The sequence below is a fragment of the Orussus abietinus genome, unplaced genomic scaffold, assembly GCF_000612105.2.
Source record: "Orussus abietinus isolate OABI.00-Male unplaced genomic scaffold, Oabi_2.0 scaffold35, whole genome shotgun sequence".
NCBI classification, from domain to species: Eukaryota; Metazoa; Arthropoda; class Insecta; order Hymenoptera; family Orussidae; genus Orussus; species Orussus abietinus.
The window spans coordinates 347,144-365,622 of NW_019394237.1; the positions used below are offsets into that span (position 1 = coordinate 347,144).

At 45.3% G+C, this 18,479-nt stretch overlaps 1 protein-coding gene and 1 long non-coding RNA gene across 2 annotated transcripts; one reads left to right on the forward strand and one right to left on the reverse strand.

The window, feature by feature from the left end:
* Positions 1–136: 136 nt before the first annotated feature.
* LOC105695086 lies at positions 137–11,378 on the forward strand. Its single transcript, XR_001103582.2, has 4 exons — positions 137–423; positions 620–944; positions 1,092–7,471; positions 11,097–11,378. It is a non-coding gene; the product is annotated as an uncharacterized LOC105695086 (long non-coding RNA).
* LOC105695085 lies at positions 2,151–16,745 on the reverse strand. Its single transcript, XM_012416360.1, has 9 exons — positions 16,608–16,745; positions 15,253–15,408; positions 14,719–15,167; positions 14,082–14,328; positions 12,579–12,776; positions 12,212–12,461; positions 11,929–12,131; positions 11,398–11,547; positions 2,151–10,973 (listed from the first exon to the last, which is right to left on the reverse strand). The coding sequence occupies exons 1-8, from the start codon at positions 16,743–16,745 to the stop codon at positions 11,410–11,412; spliced, it is 1,779 nt and encodes a 592-aa protein (XP_012271783.1). The 3' UTR covers positions 2,151–10,973; positions 11,398–11,409.
* Positions 16,746–18,479: the final 1,734 nt, after the last annotated feature.

Below are 18,479 nucleotides of genomic sequence, written 5' to 3' on the forward strand. Positions count from 1 at the left end.
GCTAGTCAAGCGAGCACTGAACTCGGCAGTACTTAATCCGAATATATCGTGACTACGAGAAAAGTGACTTTCCATGAAGTTAGAAAATAATTCCAGGCGTCTTTTAAGGGTACTTTGAGAGTAAATCGATGCGAACGTGATATGAAAATGCGTTGTTAGTTGTTCTATTGACTTCCCGAGAAAACAAAATGGCGGAATTCCCTCTGGAAAACGTGGAACGCATGTGACGGTGCGATGCGGTCAAAGTGGGAACTAATTTCGAAGGTGCGCAATTTAAACCAAGTAAAAATATCGGTACTTGTTTACAACTTGATAAAAACGATAATTCCTTCTTGACCTGTTATCGTATGAAGATAATTACGTTAAAAATAAGTGTTTTTCTTCTTGTGCGACATACTTTGTCACCGGAACAAAAGAGCTGAGGTAATTCAATATGTGAACGTTAAATTGAAATAGTTAAGTAACGGTAATTTACGTTTCTCTTGGCAACGACTAATTTGGATTCTCTGAACAATTCAAGATAGAATATAAAATGCAACTAGTGATTGGAAACTGCATATGCAAAACAGATGGTGTCACTTCGAGTCCATAGTGTAACGTTCTTTCCTCTGTTCGTTAGACTCAAGAATAGTTTTAAAACAATATGATGATCGAAGAAGCCAATAGAACCTTTCTACGAATTAGATTGCTCATTGGCGAGTGCCTATAACCGATATTCTTGGCTAATGACGCAAAACTGAGTTTGAAGGAAAGGCTACATGAAAACGGAGAGAGAGACGCACCAGAGAGAATGAAAAAAAAAAGAAGAGGACGTTGCACCTGCACATTCGCCGCTTATATTATTACTACTATTCAACAATTCGAAAAATACTTATAACGATTACACACAACCATGAATAATCTCAACAGCTGCTGGCCATTAGCCCGGCCTACTAACTTATATCGTAAGTCCTGGGTACAAAAAGCATGCTCCTCCCTCGTCTTCCTGCCTATTGCTATTGCTAATTCACGAGTGTGCGCTTGGTCAAAAGTTAGTATACGCAACGGTCCCATGTGCCCTCAATTTAATTGTTCTGTCACTGTTTAACCAGCCGGTCGCAGATGCACATCATGAACCAACTTACGAAGTAGAAGAGCCGGATAAGAAGACACAGGTGGGGAGAGAAGAGTGAGAGAGCGAAGAGCAAGCCAGACAGGCAGTGATGCCTCCGCGATCACTGATCAATGGAAAATATTTTGAGCTGGATGCTCTTTCGTCTGCGGCTCTGCAAGGGCTGTTCGACATCAAAACTTCACCGCCAGTATTCGATAACTTCTACTTAATTTCGATAACTATTAAGGCTCGATATTGACTGAAGTTTCAATATTCACTGAAGCTCAGGGTTGTCTTTACACATTCGCCAATTTAAGCCTGATTAATGTTTCCATCCTAACCCCAAAATAATTGTCCACGACAAAAAAAAATTCAGTGTTTGTGCTTCTCTTATCTTAACCTTAACTTTTAGCACAAACACTGTCTATAAACTTGGTACAGTGAATAATTAAGTAACGATTAGTTTAGTTTAGGACAGAAGCACAGACCAGGCTGCATAATCACCGATCATCATCGGTCTACAGGTATTCTTGGAACAGCCCTACGCTCTGCCCTCTCGCACAGTGTCGATTGTACAATATTCCCTCCTTCTGTCGCAGTTATCCACTTTTATTCATAATTATCAATTACGTTCAATATAAAAATAATACTCAGTCAATTAGTTCAGATTAATACTCGTGAGTTGGGGCAGGGGTAAGGGGGTTTCGAAAGGGTTGTTCTTCGGAGCGGTGAGAACCTCCTCATGGGCTGTCGTGCCTGCCACTGGCTCGGCCAAACACTTGCTAAGGATCTTCGACAGAGAGAGCGTATCCTAGACATCCCTGTATGGTTAACCGGCTAACAAGGTGCAAATTAATTACAGATATATCAAGGTCACGAGCGTCGATTATATCCGGAGGTTCAGAAAAATCATATTCACGCCGGCGGACGGAACGATGCTTGCGAGATTAACGCGTCACCGTCGATGAACAAATCTCTACCGAATCGCGCTTATATCTGTCACTCCACGAGTGTCACCGGCTGCCACTAGAAAAACTTCAGAAAAACACCGATGGTCTCTTCGGCACTCTTATGTAATTACACTGTTAAGGCTTGAAATTTTCCACACACATGGATTATCACATTCTCTTGATAATAAATTAAAAACGAAAAAAGAGAAAGAGAGAGGGAGAAAGAGAGAGAGACATAATCTCTGTACTGTACGATGGATTAAAACAATTGCTTCGTCGATATTTATATATAACGCCACCTCGGAAGACTCATACGCAGGACAGTAGCCTGAAACTGTCGATTCAACTGTTCGGAAGGTGAGATCTCACTGCACAGGACAGAACGATTCCAATGTTTAAGTAACCCGGACTAAGCAAAGCCTGCGCGTACTCAATATATAAATATATAAGTACGATACTTGTTTTAATGTCAATAGTAAATTAGCAATTAGTAAGATGTTATCGCTCAATCAACAATTAGGAATTCCGAAGTATCTCTCTCTCGAGCATGGTTCATCCGCCTCGGTGTAACAAATTGTCAGACATGAGCCGATACCAAGGGACGACGTGGTTGTTCCCACTGGCTCGCAGAAAGTACATATATCAACGAGTACAAATTAATCGATCAAGTATCAGAAAAACCTATTGGAACGCACAGGCAATAAATAAACAACTCGGTTTCAGCGCGAGAGCGATGCGGAAAAAAAAAACAGCGGTACAAACGATGCGCACGCGCAGAGCTACTCGGCATCTAGAATAATACAAAAATGTATGGGTCGAGGAAAAGGGAACGACGTAATGATCAAACCGACCGAGAGGAAAGAAAAATGGGGTCAAGAGACACGGAGAAATAAGTTAGCGCTTAAATAACACGAGGGGGAGCCTAAGGGCATGTAAAAATATAGCTTGTAAAAAACTAAATAATTTAATAATTAAGTAAATGTTCCTTAAGGGATGGATTTCCGTTTAAGTGGTATGAATTAAAAACAAAAATAAAAAGAAACGAGGGAAGAACGAAAATAGAGAGACACAGAGAGAGACAGGACGCCGTAGACAGAGACGAGCGACGTAGAAACGGAGATAAGACAGACATAACTTAAGCCCTAAAATCAAAGGTGGAATACTGATATAAAAAAATTCTATATAAAAGCCTCGGCTAACACTGCCATACCGCGATGCTCCTTAACCCAGTAGGCTAATCTCGCTTGGACGTTAACCCCCAAACGAGTCCTAGAACAATTTGGAGCTCGGTGTTCTTTCGGTAAATATCCTCGTGGGAGCTTCGCTGCTCCATCGATCGGACGATACTGTTACATGTAATAGTAATTAATTGATACAAAAGGGAACGGAGAAGAATAAAAAAGAAACAAAAGAAAATAGATGAGAAACGAGAAAAACAAAGAGCCGATCGTACCAATTAGCTTCAGACATTAGAGAGCTCCAGACCTAGCATACCGGGTACAGTTAAGTAAATCCTAGTAACGTTAAAGAAAGAAACAAAGGAAAAAAAAAAGAAAAAGAAAGGGAGACGAGAACGAGAACAAATTAATACGACGGGTAGAACAGAGTCAAGGAGGTTAAGATCGCGTCTGAAACGACTAACCAAACGCCGGCTCTGAAGTACCGAGTAAAATAACGAGAGAAAGAGAGAGAAAGATAGCGCGAGCATGAATCCGGAGGAAAACAAACACTTTTCGGACGCCTCGACCTGACAAAATGCTGTCACAACTACCGGTTAAACTAACTGTCGATTACGAAACGTTCACTCTGTCCTCGGATATCGTAAACTAGTAGCGGTAAAAAGGGAAATAAACGAAATAAAAGAAGGGAGAAAGAGAGCTTGCGCATGTCGAGCTTCGACGACTCCCCGCGAAGGAGCGACACGATTGGCGCGCGGGAGATTCGAACGGGCGGAGCGCAACTCGCACCTCCCGGGCGTGGATTACAACCTTCATGCCTTCCTACATTTTCACGTAATTCACTTACACGGGGTATCCACGAACCCGTGGGCACTAAAACTCAGAAGATAACTACTGAACGCAAGAATTTGTTTACACAATATCTCGTAAATTAAAAAAAAAAGAACAGCGAACGTAATTCAAGAAAGGTAAAATTGGTTCGACTCGAAGTGGACGCGGAGAAGGCATGAAGGTAAAAAAAAATCCCGACAAACCCGATCCCAGATGCCTGCGAATAAAAGCCAACGAATCGGCGTATTTAACCGAGGAGTTACGAAAAATATAATACCGACGAATACTGTAAAAATCTCTTTCGCCGTGGAGCCCGCCTTAGACGAATGCTTCTTCATAGCGACTTCCAAAAGAAATTCCCCCACGAGAATTTCACACCTCGAGCAAGAAATTAAAAATACTTTCAGGTAGCGTTTCCAAACTCTCGAGAATTTAAATCCGAGTAATATAACCGAGGTTACGGTAACTTAAAGATCCCCGGATAATTTAAGAGAACTTAAGCGCCCTCTAAGAATTTCCATTTAAGATAATTTAATACTTTCAATAAGTAATATTCCCGGAGTCGAGGAACCTTTTAGCTGACTTCCCTTTAATATATGCTTCCTTTCATATTTTCGATGATTTTCGATTTCCGCGGTTTCTGTAGCCACCCCTTATTAATTTCAAGATACCCAAAAGGTTAGGAGGTTAGGTCACCCGATTAATCGTTCAAAAAGGTCAAGCCTTCAGAAATAAAATTTAAAATTTTCACGCGTTTTCGCGCATAAATCCGCGGAGAATATAATCACTGGTGATACTCTCGGTCATATTACCCGGGTGACATCAGCTCGAGGAATAAGTTCCGGCCGTTTTAATAACGTTAAGTTACGTTAAAAACGGCAAGAGCATATTCTTCGACCAAATATAAAGGACTAAAAACTCTATTTTCAGGACAGACTCGTCAACTCCGACAGGCACCCAGTACTCGTATAGATCCCCGACCCGACGACATAAACGGATTAACTTAATCATCTTAGAGTAAAATCGTAAAATAACTCCCAAGATCGCCCCAAACGGGGTAGACGTCTCCGGCCCGTCTTATCAGCGCATCTTCGTGTCGACCGACGCTATCCGGCCCGACACGGCAGGTAAACGTCCCGTCAACGTTCCGACAAAAGCGGAAGAATACATTTGCATCGTCGTTCCAGCTCGTAGAGACTGAATCTAAAGCCGAACGACATTACAAGACATCGCAATCGACAATGCCGGACGGTGGTACAATATGAAAATTCGAGTTGCACCATCCGACACGATCCTATGCGTACCGGATCCGGCACGTACCGGCGCCGGATCCGGCACATACCGGCGCCGGTCCGGCAAAACCACAGGACACGCACATCGAGGGAAACATTCGAACAATCCGACACCGATAAAACCTGCATAACGTCCTGGATATTACAATGTCGTGATAAAGCACGTCGACGCGGATTAAATGTCGGATGTTATAAACAATGTCATCGAAACGCACGTCCCAGTGTTTTGTCGGAACGACGCCGGAACGGACACGTGTCGGATGTTACAGATCGCCGTGTCTTAACGTATATCCGACCGCCGTAGTGTATAAATACCTCTTAATAACAAATGTATGTAAAAACGTTAGCTATTGCCGGAAACGCCGCGTTAGACCGGATATAATAAGTCGACCTTCCTGCGATTCGGTATCCGTGTCGAGTATATATATATACACATACGCATATACGTACGCCTACCTATACGCGTATATATACACATGTATGCAGAGAGCTAATCCTTAATGAATAATTTGTAACGGTGTACTTGTGTGTATTAAGTATGCGAGTGCGTGCTCGTTAAGAGTCTAGTCTACGCGTTTTTTAAGGCCCGTACTCGTTCCCCGAGCGGCTCTCGCCCGTCCTAGGGTGCCGCCGAAGGCCACAACGAACAACCTGGCGCCGAAGGGGGGCATCCCCTCAGACGAGCGGAGCCAAGAGACGTCGCGAAGTCTCCTCCGCGAATACGAGTAGCTCTAACAGTTTTTAAGGCTCCTTGGGTAAATATCTAAACGGTCAAGGCGAGGCTGGAAAGAGCTGCCGAGAGGCGTTTCGACATAGAAAAGGAGATAGAGAGACGTTCCTAAGTGACGGTCATGCACGCAGCTAATTAGTAATGTGACGAGTCGAGTACTTTTAACCGGTTAAACCCGAATGTCGAGTTAAATCGAGGGATTTTACATTGTAACTCGGGTTATTGGTACTAACGAATGCGAGTTACGAGTGCCAAGGGAGACACCGAGGTACCAATCGCGCCTTGTTCTCTTTATTCAAATCGTTTCACTCGAGTCGATGATAAGTACTCTACTAGTTATATCGCTTAGACTCGAGTCATCACTAATCGAGTCATTTTACTCGCCGCACCCAGTCATCGATTCGAGTACAAACTCGAGTTAGCAATGCTTTCGAATAAAGAAACTCGGTAGAGTCTCGAGCCAAATACATTTTTCAGAAACTCACATTCGAGTAACTCGAGTTATCAATGCTTTCGAATAAAGAGACTCGGTAGAGTCTCGAGCCAAATACATTTTTTAGAAACTCACATTCGAGTAACTCGAGTTATCAATGCTTTCGAATAAAGAAACTCGGCAGAGTCTCGAGCCAAATACATTTTTCAGAAACTCACATTCGAGTAACTCGAGTTATCAATGCTTTCGAATAAAGAGACTCGGCAGAGTCTCGAGCCAAATGCATTTTTCATAAACTCACATTCGAGTAACTCGAGTTGGATAAGCATTCAACTCGCCACATCGCTACAGCTTACCCCCTAAGCGGTTTGGATCTTTGCATTAAGTACAGACAGATAACTCGCCACAAAGGTGAAATAAGTATAACCAGTGGTCCGGTTGGTTTAACGCTCGAGTATTCGCAGGGTGATCCTGATAAGCCTGCCTCTCCGCAGGAACTTAATTCGCTACCTCGCCTTAACGTGCCTTCGGGAACGCCGCCAATCGCTCCATAGAGGTGTCAAAGAGTATACATGGACGGAGTTAGAATTGCCACCCGTCGAGTGATTCGGCGAGAAAGAAGGAGAACAAGGGGATGAGAGATAAAAAAAAAAACACAGAACAAAATATACTAGAGCGTAGAAGACTGGAAAGGGTACAGCGTGGGGGGTAGAGTGGGGCCTCAGAGTGCTGCGTAAAATTATCTAAGGGACAAGGAGGGGACGCTAGAGCGCAGAGAGAATTTTCTTTTAACGGTCTTAACTATACTCTATGTTATACAACGACTAAATCTATTTTTGGCAAAGTTGATTAGGTATACGTCATTAGGTACGGTACACGCGAGTAAATGCACTGGCCGTAGCTGCAGTTACGAGCTAGTCGGACTGGGCTGTGTAATACTTTGTCGAGCGCGCTCCTCCACCAGGTGAGCCTCGAAACCCTATCGAGAGATAATACGGCGGACAGGTGGCAATTCTTGTCAGCGATAATCGTTGTCGAAGCAAGACATAATCGCCCGGTCAGGCGTATCCCTGGCAACGAAAAGGCGTCCTGACGCCTCTCATCGCGTAAACGACTTAATGTGTCTCAAGGCAAGAGAGCAAGTATACCATCTCGCTTTAAAAGAAAGTTTCAAACCCTCCGCCTCTTGTCGCCCACGCTCCAGAAGACCGTGGAGATGATCTGCATTCTCAGTTTAAAATCCCCATCGTGTAGCGTGGGTGTCTCACATACGGAAACCCACCGACGATGTAAACGAGAAAACGACGACGGAGGTCTTTAGAGAATACGGGGAGTTAGGTCACCAGGAATATGCAAGGCGCGCGCGATACATAAGGCAATCTAAATGCGGTGACTTTCCGGTGTGCCGGTTCCCATGGAGGACGCTGATTGGCTGCGCTCACGGGGCAGAGTCGCTACTTTAAGGTGTCCAGTGAGTCCGCGATGCGCAACGTCCGCGCGGCGCGCGTACAATTTCACGTGACAAGATTCGCTCTTACGTTAAATTTCACGTAAGAAGATTCGCTCTTACGTTAAATTTCACGTGACAAGATTCGCTCTTACGTTAAATTTCACGTGACAAGATTCGCTCTTACGTTAAATTTCACGTGACAAGATTCGCTCTTACGTTAAACCAGGTTAAGGGAGATGTGGAAGAGGTGTCTCGTCTATGAAATACTTTTCTCCGAACCGGGTGTACCGAATCCATTCAAACTTTACGATGTGAACACGGAGGCTAGGAGGAAGGTCTTGCCCCTCGTGAGATTTCATTTTTTTTTTTTAAATTTGGAAACATCTATACACAAATTTCGTTAAAAATTGAAATTCCATGCGCGTCAGGACCTTCCTTATAGTCTCCGAATTCACGTAGCAAAGTTTAAAACGATTAGGTAAACCCAGTTTGGAGAAAAGTTTCATAAACGAGGCCTATTGCATCGCCTTAAGTCGAAGTACGCGCGCCGCCTGGAACTAAATCTAAGTTCGCAATGTTTATACATACGTATATACACGTGCACGTATACATGCGACATGACACGTACACGTGCATGTATATCGGCCTCTCATAGAAAAAAAAAAGAAAAAAACATCCTGACGTTCTCGCCGACGAGTATTATTAGTCATTAATTATTACGAACCATTACGAGTGTTTTCTTTAACCCGAGTGGAGTACGCGGGCGCCGCCACGTTTCTTATTGCTTCCGTGATTAACCGGCAATTAGAAAATCGCTCACCATTTTAAGTACAGGTGTCACAGTAACGGGCAGTCGCAATTTTTTACCGTCGACGGTGAAAATCTCCGAAAGATCTCGACATGTACAGCTCAAAACGTCGTATTTTCTGAACAAGCAGTTTCTAAACAAATCTAATTTTTCATATCAATGTCAATTTCACAATGCCAACTCTCAACGTGACATTTTTTTTTTTGTCTCTCTAATCGACAAGCCTCGATGGGAGACTGAAGGCTTCCTTAACAGGTGAAACGAGTGGAAAGAATTTCTTGACAATGTAAAATATCTCTTGGTAAGAATGATTAGGTAAGAATGCTCTTGTGACGATCGAATGAATTCTCTTCTGAATTTGTACCGTCGACGGTGCCAGACCGTTCGATCCTGACGATCCCGAAGTAAACTTCCTTAAGCCGATGCAGTACTCACACGTGTCACGTTTCCTTCCATCGATTCCTTAAGTTAATTAACTATCTGTAAATAATAATGCCGAGATTCGATTGACGAGGCGGGAAAGAGTATTTGCGGTTTCAGGGGCCGTTCACAAGAGTTCACCATTCCGGCATTCCACGTTGCGATGATAAAATAAGGATAATCTTCTACCCCTAATTTTCCTTTCGCCTTTGTAATCGCGAAATCGATTGATCGTGTATAACCGAAGGATTTTTCTAACTTTAAATTAAAAAGAGAACGAAGAGACTGTCCGCCTTCCCTTAGCGCGCTTAAATATTACTACGTTGGAAGAAAAAAAAAATAGAGAGAGAGAGAGAGAAAGAGAGAAAGAAAAACTTAAAGCCTAATTAATAAAATCAGAGAGCCATGTAAAAACGATAAAATACTTCTCCGGACTCGTAAATACCGAGGATTAATTACGATTAATTCATCCACGCAACGAAACAGCAATAAAATATTTAAGATAAATATTTAGAGAGAACGGTCATTCCTAATGAGGAGTAATACTTGAATTTCCTGATTCCATTAGTATTCTCAAAATACTGAGGCGACGTTAATAGATTTGTTCAACCGGTACCCTTCGATTCCCTTGACAAGTCAGCGTTCCTTTGTCCTTATCCTGCATAATGATCTAATAATTTATAATCTCAATGTTAATTTCTCTTTAAACGTGTGAACGACCCCTTAATATGTATTCTAAGACGAGACGAGTTGTTGGCAAACTGCGGAGGAACTGCCCAATGAGTCAAACATCGTAGCCAGGTACCGATCGACCCAGCTTCTCGTAGCTGCCTTTGTTGAATAACATTGATGTTACATTTACGAAAAAGAAACTAGAAGACCAACAATAGTAAAAGAAAAGAATTTGACCCGAAAACTCCCAAGAGTACGAATCTCCCTCCACAAGTAATGCCAAAAACTCGTTCAGTCGATTCCTCGATACTTAAAAAATAAAAGGCGATTTGAAACCCCCGGTGAGGAATTTCTCCTCCTCCTTTTCCATTCCTTTTACAACGGGATCCTTAGATAATAAGCCTACGTACGTGTTACGTACACAAAGACAACGGCGTATACTGCTATCAGACCTGCGGGCCCATGGAACAGAACGTGACAATCCGACCGATCGGCAATTTTATCGAGCTTCCAAACAACGTGCAGCCAGTGACACCGCAGCTAATAACCATCCAAAAGCCATAATTATTATTCCATCACTATCGACTTAATGCTCCTCGGTACCGCTCAGTACCCAAAAATTAATATATACACATATATAAGTCATTATTGGTTAAATAACCTCTTATATCCAGTGTTAACAATAAACTCCACTGCTCTCGATGTTAATTAATTAATCTCTCATGTAAACAGTCAGGTTAGATCGAGGTTTAAACCGCAAAAAGTTGACTTCCAAAACTAAAGTGACGTTTCGAGGTTAGGACGCCCATGGCAGGCGCACATCGCGTTCCACGTATTGGATGTCACTAAACCACACGTCACATAGAAGCCGATCCCCATAATTGCGAACGATTATTCCGCCCAAACGAGGATCTCTTGTCCGACCGAGGTGTTTCGATAAATGTTACCTAAGCTGAATCGTCCGAGTAAGAGCACTGTCCCCACCGAAAGACCTCGAGACCCACGACCACTCGCTGGAGAGCATAGGGGCCAACAGTCGGAGGACAGAAGACGAGTAATATATGTACAAATACGCACGCACGCGCACGTGTGTGCGTGTTCTCTCTCTGCGTAAACCTGCGAGTCATAGAAAATTTTGTATAAAAATATACTCCGTCGTTATACCGCCTATTATATATACAATTTGAATATATAACCACGTTGAGTAATACTGGCGACCTAATATTATCACTTTCCTAGTCACTCTGCACCACGGGCCAGTCGGACCCACATGGGACAAGTCAGCCCACATGGCGGCCTCCCCAGACCGAGTCCAGGGAGCGTGTCTGTGTGTACGTCAATACCAAGAAAGCGAGAACAGAGAGCGAGAAAAGGCTGATCGGAGCAACGAGGTGCTGTCACATCTCGATCGGTCAGAGTGGGATAGAGAAAAGGTGAAAGAGAGAGAGAGAGAGAGAGAGAGCGCTCCGTGGTCCACACCCTGTGTATCACCGGACAGGTTTTCTCTTCTGTCTAGGGAGATTCGTCGTTCCATGCGTACCGAGGTACTTCCTCAGTGGGCGCCTTCCGACAGCGAAGTCGCCACCAGATTCAACGGCACGTCAGAGACGTTCTCTTCGTCGCCCTCCTCGCCAGCCTCTGGGTCATCCGAGCCCTGGTGTGGTTGTTCTCTCCCCTCAGTCTTTATGTGCTGTACATAAATACACGATAACGTTATTTTTGCGCTTCATAACTTTAAGAACTCACAAGCGAAAACAAACGGAAAAAACTATTCCACCTGATACATCAGTATATCACTGTATACACATTCGTTCTTCAAACAGCTTAACCTCATTTTTCTTCCCTGTGTATGCCTAAATTCCTTTTGCTAAGATTTAAATGTTAGGCACCACTTCGAATATAATTAATCTTTTCATATAATAAAAGGTAGTACACAGAAATAATTAAGCATTTCAAAAACTGTGCACTGACTACAGAATTTTACTTTGCACTTTTGAAGGTCTGTGAATGCTTTGGCTCGTTGAGGTTAATTTAAACGTTGGACGAATAAATTATCATCTTATGTACTTACGTGCATCATGTAGGTGGACAGAGGAAGAGAATAATTGAGCTGCGCCACAGATGGTGGAGGGTGTGCACCAGGCAAACGAGGAGGTGTGAGGGCTGCCATCATGAGGTGTGGCTGAATCTGTCGGCGAAGGGCTGCCAGCATGTCGGCACTTTCTGCGTCCATCTGGTTGTCCGTATTCGCGGTTAATATCGTGTCTCCTTTTTCTGTGGCAGGGAACAGCGTTAAATCGAATGTACGAGTTAACTTATAAATAAATAAATAAAAGATCAAGTTCAATCCTTACTTCTGTGCCTCGTGGGTTTTTCCCCCTTCGGTCTACGCCTGCGTGTGTGTATGGTGTCTCGACGCATGGTGACAGGACGATTGACGCCGTGCAACTTGTAGTAGAGGCCGCAGGCATTGCAGACCATCTCTCCCTTCATGTTCCGTCGCCAAATCGTGGTGGTCATGGTTCCACAGTTAGTGCAAGACATGTCGACCTTCTTCGTGGCATTGCCACCCTGCTGATCGAGCTGCTGCTTCTGGTCCTCGATCTGCCCCGAAGAAGACACCAAGTAGAAACCACCCACATCGTTCACCCACTATATCCCTCATCGCAGTGCCAATCTATCGTCGCCTCCTTGCATAATGCAATAAATTTCAAAACTAACCTTAACCTTAATCTTGCTGGACCATCCCGTGAAGTCCTGAGCCTGTTCCTCGGCAGCCTCATGTTGGTAACTAAGGACATCCGGACTAGCAGGGGCCTTGCTGGGATAACTCTGCTTCCGTCTGCCCTTCGTCGTCGAAGAGGTCTCCCTGCGTCCGGTGCTAGCTGGGCTCGACGGATTGCTGTCCACCGAAGTGCTCTGCAATGCAAAGGTCACGTTCGACATATCTCTCTACCAAAACACACGCCACAAGGTATCGCGTCTTCCTTCCAATTGCACGGTAACACTTAGCAGTAAAGCAAGTATAAAGTGAGGTTAAAATGAGGTTAAGTAAGGTCCGCAGTCGGTCGAATCAATTCGCAAACCAAGGTAAGTCTTCGCACCCCCATTTGCGTTCTATTCCTCCCCGGATACCAGAAGGTTCCATACAAATCCGCAATCTTGGAACCCTAAACTCGCCTTTGTCAGGTTATACCTGTCCACAAGGGCCTTATCCGTCGCAATAATCGAGGACAAAGCCCGAACAAACGTTGCCCAGGTTAGGGAAGCCCTGATACCGTTAAAGCCACCTCCCGGAACCGGCGCGGGTATCGTCCAAGGTGCCAAGGAAGAGATAAAGCCTCGAGGAGGCCCTAGATCACTGTCGAGAGCAAAAGTTAAGGGAGGAAAATCCCGCGAAATCCAGAGAAAGAGAGAGAGTTGTTTCGCTTTTCAGGTTCGCCCTGTAGAGAGAGACATTCTTCCTCGTTCTAGGACGCGTCCATTCTTTATCTCAGGTATCAGGAGGGTGGAGGGTGGGGTGTCCCAGGTATCAAGCCCAGGAATCGGCGGAGAGCTTATCCGTCGACACGGTGTGGGACTTAACCGGACCCTATCTCGGCGGTGGGTCGCCTTTCTGGAGGGAAAGAAAGAAAGAAAGAAAGAATGAGAGAGGGGAAGCCTATTCTGCGGCCAAAGAGAGGAGGGGGCCCCGGCTACCTGGGCCTAGGGCAGGTGGCCCACCGACAGGGACCTCTCCCCCGGGGGAGGAGGTCCCCATTCAGCCCGGGACCCACCTGACCCCTTCGAAAAGGGACTTTTCCGCGTTTCCTCTGGGACCTTGAGAGGCCCGCTGCACCGGTTTCCTGGAAACCGGGGCAACGAAGCCCGGAAAGGATCCCTGTGATTTTCGCCGGGTGCACCTGGATCGAAAGAACCCTGGTCGACCTTAAGGAAGGGACTGATAACGGACCGGGATCGGTGCTCTCGTTCCTAGATTGAAGGAATCGTTACCACTGAATTTTATTACCGTTATTTCTGAATTGAAGGAATGATTATGACGCCTGAATTATATTAATAATCATTCATAAATTGAAAGGATCGTATTCACGAATTGGAAGAATGATTATCATTCCTGATTTTCATCGATAATCATTCCTGGATGAGAGGAATAATTCTATTGATAATCATTCGAGCATTGGAAGGATGGGTATCGATAAACTGTGTATCTATTGAGACGCGCACCTTGTTTTCGATGCGAGACAAGCCGGTGCGAGTCCCGAGGGAGGAGCAATCGGGGATCGTCCTCTCGATCGTGGTACCCTGCGTGTCTCTGTAGAACCGAATCTGAGGGGAGATCCTGTCGCTGTCGACCGCGGTGATGCCGATCTGCCGATTGTTGATGAGAGACCGAAGCAGATTCGTGGCCTCCCCGGTGAATCCGTTGTTCAGCTTCTCTCCGTTGGTCCGCGTTATCTCCAGGCTCCTGTTGCTGTATCAAATCGATCCAATATTTTCCTCACTCTCAACGTACATCTAAGTCGATGCATAATTACCGTTGCAAGGTAAATAAGAAATAGCCATGTATAACATTAATTATGCACCGACCCAATATTTACTGAAACATCTCATCGATTTAAGAGTCGACAGAGACAGAATTGAGAAACAAAGAATTCCAAAGAAACAAGGAAGAATAATAATCGAGCAAGGTCAGAGTGTTAAGCATACAGAAAATTAAAACTAACCTCCAACCTGTTGAATGAGATGCAAAGGGACAGAGGCAGAGAACAAAGAGTGTTCGGCATAGAAAACGGATAGAATAAAGAAGGTACGCGCTTTTACTTTGGCCTGGGAAGAAAGAAAGAGCCAATTATAGAATTACTTTGCGAGAGCTTGCCAAAGCTTGGTGGTCTCCTGGTCGATGTGAGTATCGGAGCAGTTGCTCTCCGGAGTGTCCATTCGGTTGATGGGGCTCCGACTGGGCGCACTCTGTTTGGAGGTTTCGTAATTGCTGTCGATCCTCATCCTCTTGTTCACCGTCATGTCGTAACCGTTCTCCTCGACCTCGGTGTCCTGCTCTTCGCAGTCCTCAATCTCTAACCTGTCAGGGTCGGAGCTGTTCGAGCAGGTATCCTCCTCGGGCTCGCACTTGACGTTTCCCAGAGTCTCGCTGGTCTGCAGCTCGACATGGTGGGTTTGCGTCTGAGGTAACACATTTTGATTGATGCTGACCGGGGAGTTTGGTTCGTCGTTGAACAGAGTCTTGTTCAACTGAAGGAACGACTGGAGGGGACTTAAGTCTGCTACTTTGGCAGTGGGGAAAGACTTCTCCTAGAACGGTCACATTGTTGGTTTAGCATTGATTTTAAGATTCGAAGAAAATAAAACTATAATTAGGAGCTTTAAAATCATTTACCTGATCACTTTGTGATGACAATTGCTTGGCGTAGTCCAGGTACTGCTTGAGTATAACGTCGGATTTGCGAGACACCTCACGGAAGTTGTGCAGCACGTCCAGCTTGTACACACACCGGTGGCAAATGATCGGTGGCAAGGAATCGCCATCTTTGACCTATACGTTTTTATAAAGGAAATTGTGTAACAAACCATATACAACATTAATTGACAAACATTGAAACTTCTGTAACTGACACGCACAAGTTCATGGCAAAGATAAAAGTAAATAGTTTAAAGCATCGGGCGTGTTTCTCCTAGAATTCCTTCTTTCAATTACTGTTATTCAGACCTGATAAACGGCATTGAAACTTCTTGTCTTTTAAACGTAGACACAAGAATTTAGAGTTCTAAAGGAGATAACAAAAAGAATGAAAAAAGGGAGGCCAAGAGAGAAAGAGAGAGTGAGAGAGTATTTTGCCACCATGATTGCTCGCTTTATCCACTGATTCGATAAATGGAAAACAATTCCAAAAATCCATTTCTATGCTTTTGATGACCCAACAATTCATTCATCAAAAGCAGTGAATCTTTCACACCTTAACAAGTGCTTTCAACCCTTCTCTCGTCAGACATAAACAAAACCTAATAATCGACATTAGGCATCACAGTTATTCCCTGACGATCGCTCGAGTCACTAAAGCCCACCGAATACCTCAATGCATCGTTGATCTCGATACAACCGAAAACCTCGACCTCAGACAAGCGTTAACAAACCTATCACCCCATTAGCTCAAAGTAACGCCACAAGTCCTCGTCAAAGACCTTGGAAGACAATCGAAGTGTCCTAATCGAGCCCTTCCCGCATCGTAAGAAAAACCCTGGCTGAATCGTAGAGCCAAACCCTGAACGAACCCTCCCTCGCGCCTCGGTCCCCTCGCTCTGCCGCGTTCGGCGAGTCGCTTGGCTCCCTTATCACCTGCGCGGTGGTCCTCTTATCTCGACTAACCCATCAGCGACTTTCTCCCGAGGCACGCGGCGGCACAGCGGCGAGTCTGCTAGCAGGACCCCGCTGCGCATCGTCCCTAGGCGAGAAAAGGAAGGTTAACCTAAAAACCGTGGAGCACTGGCATGGGAGGAAGAGAGAAAAAAAAAGTAGAAGAAAAAGGGAAAAGAGAAACCTTTCGGAAATCGAAAACCCGGGCCCGGCCGCGAGTCTATTTTTGCGTGGCCGCGCTCTCTCCCGACGTGGCCCTCTCTCCTCCGTCCCTCTCTCGGTCCTTCTCGCTCTTATCAGGGAGCGCGCACACCAGGTGCCTCCGTCTCCCTTTATCTCTGGCCCGCTTTGTATCATCTCCCCCGCTCCCTGTCGCTTACCGTGATCGCGAGGCACGTAAGGATCTTCTCGGCGAAGTTCCGCTGCGCGCCCTCCTCCTCGAAGATCGACAGCTTGACACCGTCCGAGGACAAACAAAGCCGACAGAGCTCGTAGAACTTGGGCGGTACATCGAACATAATTACGAGGGACACGGCCTCCGTGCGTGGACCGCGGCGGGCGAGGCGCGTGTCATCAAGAGCCGCCGCGCCGCTCGCAGCTCCCTCGCCTCCTCGCTCCCTCGCTCCCAGCTCTCTGGAGGCCCGACCCAGCCGACCCCAAGAGGATCCTGGCGCGAGCACTGACTCCGCTCCGGCTCCCGGGAACGCGACGCGAAGAGGGCACTAGAGATCCCACTCGATCCTTCCCGTCGGCCGACACGCGCGCGCGCTCGACGCACTCCGACGCCAGCCGAGCTCGAGAGCAGACCCGCGGCCTCCGCGATTAGTTATCACGGCGCAGCGCTGCCCGCAGCGCCATCCACGGCGGATCCCGCAACCTCCGCTACGACCCTCGGCCGGTAGTACAGATAGCGCGTGGAATTTGAAAATTCTCGGTAACAGAAAATCGGAGAAGGTAATCGCGAAACATACCGTAAGATACCGAGAATATCGAGAATTTATGAGAACGTTAATTCTTCCTATTTATACTTAAGGTTTCTTCCGTTAAGTAACATTTCTCTTCAACGCACTTCGAATGTCAAGTTGAAGAGTAATGAATGTTATTAAAAAATATAAATTCCACAGTTCTGTTTACTACTAGTTATAAATGTTCGTGTAAAACTTCAGAGGATTTGTATAATAAATAAGGCCGATGTTTCATTCTTCTAACGATGCCGCGCGACGAAGCGAATCAGAAGTTTTTATTGGCCGCAGAAAACGGAGTTCACCCACTCTGGTGTTCCTCTACAACCTATCGGAACCTCTTGTTCACTCCGTTGCAAATATTTGCGTTCTCATTTCTCGGAATAAAAAAAAAAGGCTTTGGAGAAATTACCGATAAGTTGCCAGGTATTTCTGGCATTGTTTCCGACTTAACTTACCGCGTTTAGAACTCTAGGTTTGGCTTCTCCTTTCCGATACCCCTGAAAAGTAAGATCTATTTTACCGACTACCAAGATGGCGGCTGGAAGTTTCCTCCAGCAATCCCGGCGCCACCGTCGCGTTTAAACTTTCGGAATACCGTTCGCCCTCTTCCATGCGTTTCACATCCCCGCATCCTTACAAATCGCCACTTACGAAGCGTTATTGCGTATAATTTACAAGATGAAATAAAATAAATATTGAAATAAGACGTTCCAAATAAACGGTGGGAATATTACAAGAAAAAAAGAAAAAGAAAAGAACGTGGCTTTTCCGACGCGATGTATAAAAGATAATCGAAGGGATCGCCGGCGATCCCTCGGATTCCCGGCCAGACACTCTCCCTGAAATGCGAACGAATAATCCGAGAATAGAGATGGTTTAAGAGAATGACGAGACTCGGTCTCGACATAAACGATTCCGGAGATCGGCGCACGACCAGAGATAACAATCGCGGGAGGTTGCCACACACTCTCTCGCTCCAAAAGGAAATTCATAGGGACGATACGTCACGCACCATTCGAGACACCATGCGATAATCGGCGATCGACATCTAGAGAATTCCGTGGACCGGTCCATTCGAGATAACCTTACTCGCGGAAGCAGAAAATTTTCTCTGAAATTTGTTAAACAAACGCTAAAATTCACGTTTGTTCATTCCTTCTCGTTGGTTTAACGCGCCAGTTCAAAAATAATCCAGCGTTCTGATTGGCTGACAGTAATTGAATGCAGCCAATCGCGTCGCGGCATTGGCGCGCCTTGGCTGATTCCATCTTGATCCCTTATCGCACG